Source organism: Numenius arquata, chromosome 12, assembly GCF_964106895.1.
Source record: "Numenius arquata chromosome 12, bNumArq3.hap1.1, whole genome shotgun sequence".
Classification (NCBI taxonomy): Eukaryota; Metazoa; Chordata; class Aves; order Charadriiformes; family Scolopacidae; genus Numenius; species Numenius arquata.
This window is the reverse complement of record NC_133587.1, coordinates 24,656,134-24,662,133: the sequence shown is the minus strand read 5'-3', so window position 1 is coordinate 24,662,133 and position 6,000 is coordinate 24,656,134. Positions and strand designations below refer to the sequence as shown.

Here is a 6,000-nt window from a genome sequence, read left to right as displayed (position 1 = left end):
AGGGCTTACAGGAGTGCAAGAAAGTAAAGTAGTAAGAAAGCAGAATTAGATCAGAAGTGGAGAAGAACCGAAGACAAGAATAAAAAAGTGAGGCAGCAGGTAGATATTCAAAAATCTTGCATGAGACAAAGAATTGCACTGAAAAGCATGAAACGTGTCCTGAGAAAGACAGTGGAGTCATCATGAGACCTGCTGAAATGACCTGTGCACAGGTCTCTACTCCAGTCAGGACAAAACTATGTCAGGAGATGAGACTTTTCTTATCAGAAAGATACTTTATTCCTCTTGAAATTCTCAACAGCTTTCAACTCCATACAAAATGAAAAAGTCAAGGAAGAGTTCTAAGATTTGACAATAAACTGGTTGTTAAAGGCCAGTTTTAGGATTGTGGTATTGCCTAAATCAAGTCAAATCAGCCCACTGAACTTGAATATTTTATCAGTGCTCCAGCCATAAAGATATTGTCTGTTCTGGATAAAATTAATCTCATTTGACCATTTCAAGTTTTATGCAAGCTGCATCCTGCTTTGTCACATTTGGCTTCTGGTAAAGCACTACTGGCACGCTGTTACACTGTTTGCAGTTCAAGCTTTTTTCGCTACGGAGAGACATTAACTTTCCATCAGGTGAAATATGGACTCCTGCAGATTTAGACAGAAGCTAGTGGTTCTGGTGACATTTCTGATTTTTCAATGATGGAGCTGGACATGAAGGAAAACCTCATGTTTTCACTCAGTGCCACTGGCTCACGGTACTGATGCTTTCAAGGGTGTACATAAGGTTTCTTGCCCTGCCTCTAGAACATCCGGGAATGCTGGCACCCATCCCTTCCTCTCCTGCATTTTTCCCTTCTCCTCCTACTCCAAATAAAACCAAATCCCAAAACCCAGCACCCAAACCCAGCTTACCATTACATCCATAAAGAAAAGCAGGTATCAGTTCCTGAAGACTGATATTAGGGTGAATGCTACATTTTCGCTCAGTAGCATTTCATTCTGGAGTTTTTCAGGCTAGAGGCTTCAAGTAGTTCTCTGCAAGCAGGTACACGGGTAGAAGGACTCCAATGACCTTGCTCCGGACAACAGTGCTTGCTGCTGTTCTTTCTCCTCACTGGAAGCAACACATTCCCCGAGATCAAAAAATGTTGATCTGAGCTGAATTTGTGCTCTATTCCAGTTCTTCTCCTAATGGCTAATACTATGGCTGTAGGCACTACGATTTTGCGCAGCTGAGATAGGTGGATGCCAAATCTTGTCTTTATACAAAGTTTCCTTGCTGGTGTCAGAAAACAACAACATAGCCATTTCTTCAGTAACTGCAAGCACTCAAAATGAATTTTTTCCTTTGATGGTCTGTGAGCTGGAACATGAACCAATACAGGGTACTCTGCATGCTCTAGTCATCCACCTACTATATGAAACACTGCCAGCTCATGACAACTGCTTGTAGAATCTTGTTTAGAGATTCTCTACAAATAAAAGAGATGGATGTTGTCATTTACAGTTTCTTTTGCTTATCCAAGAGGTGCTCTAATAGAATTTCTAATAGAAATATTCTCATGTTTTTCTTGGAAGTCTTATTACTCTTCTGTTAAGAGCACCTCTTCCCCGCTCACTGGCAAACTGGCTCACCATTTCCTCTTCCATTGCTATTCACATTTGGATGGCAAACTAGTGATTCAGCTATTCAGTTGGCTGAGATACTTGTGTAGTGAGTTTTATGGTTTGAACTCTGTTGAGCAAGGAAAAATGGTGAAATTTGCAAAGTCAAATATTCTGTTCAGCTTGCAGGAATTTAATTTTGCTCCCACAGTTTTTCAAAATAAGGAGGAGAAAAACATGGAATAGTTGCTTCTTACAAGCAGTCTGCATTCTCTATGTCCAATGCATCATAGGGTGCACTGAGGAACATGGCAGGCAATTAAATAAGACCACATCATCATATACATGTACATGGGAGTGAGATTACAATTGTACTTCTTCTGTAGTTCCAGAATTTCTTAATGTCTGAATATAATTTTGCAAATTTAAGGGTCTTTTTTTAACAGTCTCTGTGTGTGATACATGTCGTTTCATCTTACTGAGATTTAAAGAGTAAAGTTCTTTGAATCCTTGTAGTTCAAATTTTCCTTTTTTTTTCTGTGAAACAGGATGAGCTGAAGCATAGCACTGAGAGTGTTAGATGTTATGGAACATTTAACACTAAAATGGAAAATAATAACAAATGATAATTTTGGGAGGTCTTGCAATCATTAAATGCATTAGATACATGAATTTACAGAAAAGTTTGAGTTAAAATAACTATTAGAATAAATGATTCTGTAAGGAAGCATTTAAGCAAATGAAATATTCTGAAGTACTTTCAAAGGAAGGACCAGTGGGAATGCTAGTGAAGCCACTGTTTCAGAGACCTAGATGGAAATCTCTTTATGAATTGTTGAATAACAGATCAGCTGGAGCTCTGAGAGGGGGTTACAGGACACTTCTTTGGTCTGGATAAATTGATCTGGGACTTTATAAAATTATAAGAATCAGTTTCTTAGTTAATTTTAATATTTCATCACACCTATAGATTAATATTTGTATAATTTTTAATGTGGCAATTTTAATTATTAAAAAATTAGAAAACTAGATGGAATTACAAAACAGCAACAGATTACTTAATTAACTTTTGCCTACTGAGATAAATAGAACATACCACAGAATATATCAAAGCAGACACCAATGAGACACTATACATCCATTAGTATGCAGGAGGTTTTCTCTTCAAATATCAGTTGTTATCAGACATAAGCATATGCCTATCAATCTTATTAAGTAAACCCAGCAACTCATCATGTGATAATCCATACATTTAACATCATGGCAAAAATCAAAAGAAGTCCACTGTGATGCTCCCCATAGACCAGTGAAATCTGCCACCAAATTACTAGAGCTGGTGAACAAAGAGTGAAAAAAATAATTGCTATTATTTTATGAAGGAGTATGAAATTTAACTTAATTTGCAAATACTAGTAAACATCCTTCAGCTGTGCAAGAGGGCCTTAAAACAAAAGTAATCAAAATACTGTTTCTTAAAATTGCTACCGTATTTGTCTCATCATGTCACAAACATTCTGAAAGTTCCATCGCATGACTTGCATCACATACATGGATAAAAATGTGAAAAACGTAAGTGAATCAGTCAAAGTGCAGACCTGTCAACTCATAATAATATAAATATTCTTTACTTATATGAAATATCCCTTCAACTTATTGCAGTACTGTGTAGATTTTTCTAAATCTCTTAGTATAATTTGCCAAGATGTGCTCTGAAATAGGAATTATTTAAACAGGATTCCAGCATGCTTCAAATAGAAGCTCTACAACTGCTTCATGTGGACAATGAACCCTAGCTGATGACTTCCAAGATTCCTAGAAAAACTGATACGTGTATAGATGATGTGCACTGATACCTTTTTATTCAACAAAAATGAGTGTCACCAGGTATATATGTGCATACATTTGGTTATTGCTATTGGAATTTACAGCCTGCAATTTAATCCCCGTCTATTAGAAACAGGGCTCAGCAGACCCAGACAAATTGAAATGAATACTTGCCACAGGCTTTTCACCAGGCTTCAAGACAATGTGTTTGTTAGTACCTTCAGATTAATACCAGTTATGTTTTGAGCAGTTTCAATCTCACGCTAGATGATTTAAAACAGATGAAAATAAAAGTGTGTTACACAAAATAAAAGAATACAGAAAATACAGTATTGTATTATTTACTGAACAAAATAACAAGTAAAAATCATGTTTGTTTTTGTTTTTAAACAGTATTAAGTAATCAAATTTAGGCCATACAAGCATCAACAAGAAATGTAAATAACTGTACTATTAAGGTGGTATCTACAACTTTTTTTAACTGCTTGAGATCCGAAACTGCAAATGTTGTATACCTCACTTTAAAATTATTCAAGTGCCTTATACAGTATGTAAAAAATTTTATAGTCAATGACTACAATGAAATGTACATACAATACCTGAATTTAGTATTTTATTATTTTAGGCCCAGATCATTAAAGTATTTAGGTTGCCACTCCTCGAGGAAAATCTGGGTCTCAGTGTATATTAATCCCTTCCATGAAAGGCATAACTGTTTTTGATGGTGTGAATTTATAGTCTTGTCTTTCCCTATACAGGGAGGGAAAGGGTCGATACTTAAGAAAGAGTGGTTCCAATAAGCAGAAAGGGTATGGCACTGCAACTACATGAACCACCTTCCCTACACAACATAAAAATATTCTAATATTAAGGATTATTTTACAACTCAGTGGAAATATGCAGTAATGCAATCCATTTCCTTTGTCTGGATGACAAAAATGCAGTCTTAACAGTCACAAGAGCCTGCCTTGTGTTAGCTATAAAAAAAAATATATTTATATATATATTTATGCAACTACTATGTGCATTAAACAAAATCATTGTATGAATCAGCAGGGTTCAGTAACACTTGTATCTGCATCTCTGGAAGGGGTGCATTGAAATCTCAGTAAGGGGTGCTTCTCAGTAAGGACTCAATGAAATGGCAAAGGATAGAAACCCATTTGTTTAAAATCTTGTATTTCATATCACATTGCCTAAGAAATGGTCCAAAAGATCTCTGGCAGCTAAAAGCATCTGTTGCTGTGACTTCAGCCTAATGCTCAGAAATGAAAGATAACCATCAAAACAAACCTGATAATTAATTTTTAGTGAGCACTGAAACTGAAGATCAGCCCAATTTCATTGTGAACTCCCACGAAATAAAATAATTTCACCATTGTGAAAATTCTCTGTTGTCTTAATTTCTTACCAATTTGTACATCATGAGTTGTTTAGAAGGACAGTAATCAGCAATGTGCAAGAAACATTGCACTACTCCTGGAAAGCGTATATATCGTGACTCGCTCAGACAGGTGGGAAGGTTAATTCAGAATTGAAAAGTGAGTGTATTTCATTCACTATTCCACTTGCAGAAGTACTGGAAAATTAATTTTCTTCCTCTTTACCTGCATTGACATACTTTTCTCAATCACCTGTGAACACTGATCAGTGCTCTTTGCACTGAAAGGGTACAGATTTGTCACTGAGTCTTTGCGATACCAGAGAAAAACACTTGAAGCAAAGGGTAATACCCTTGTGCACCAAAGCTTTATTATGTTTTTGATTACTGTGCACCCCCATACCTAAAGCCAATAACACGGCACTTGTGCCACAGTTCCGATACCGTAGGTGTCCACTGACAAGTGTTCTGCATGACCCACCGTGTCTCAGTCCACTAACAAAAACTACTGAGCAGTGGTAATCTGGTATCTTAGATAGTTTTTCTTCTTGGACAAAGCTTATCCAAAATCTTCTTTCTATCAGGCTACAGCAGCTTAGGGCTCCTTTTCTTTAAAGAGAGGCAAAGTAAATGTCTTACACCTGTAGGCCAGTACTGGTGTTCTGTCCTAGAAATTTTAGCACTGCTCTGATACAATGAACCCTTCTTTTTCTCCAACTGGTTCCACTTCAGCATAGGCAGGATGTCCAGATCCTCTTCTGAATTTCATTGCTGGCCATCTGCTTGGACGTCGCTGTAACAGCAACAGTAAGAAAATAAACTTTCAGAATATGAAGAGTACAAGAATAAATTAATAATAATAAACTTTAACGATGCCCTGTAATTTTGGTCTTTCTCTCATGCATAAACCCACTCTGTGTAGTTGTTACGGGTATGGAGAAGCACAGTTCAGCAACAAAAGTCAGAGGAATTAATCCCTCTTTCTAAATCTGTGGTTGCTGGCTGTTCTCAAAGACCTAAATAATTGCCACTAGTCCTAGCAATGAAGATGATGAAATAGCTCCTGTCTAAAACTGTAGATTAGCGGATTTTTTCATATAAAGGCCTGCTGATCCACTACCCTCTAAAGGATCCGTTCACTGCTCTTCCTTCCTAGTTCTGCATAGGAATTTGCTAACATACTCTACTCCATGG

At 36.8% G+C, this 6,000-nt stretch overlaps 1 protein-coding gene across 1 annotated transcript in view; it reads right to left on the bottom strand.

Annotated features, from left to right (window-relative positions):
- Positions 1 to 5,156: 5,156 nt before the first annotated feature.
- Positions 5,157 to 6,000, bottom strand: part of PLXDC2 (plexin domain containing 2) — a 283,134-nt gene continuing 282,290 nt past the window's right edge. Inside the window, exon 14 of the mRNA XM_074157175.1 lies at positions 5,157 to 5,599. Coding sequence (XP_074013276.1) covers positions 5,483 to 5,599 — 117 coding nt within the window. The 3' untranslated portion in view covers positions 5,157 to 5,482. The remainder of the gene's footprint in view (positions 5,600 to 6,000) is intronic.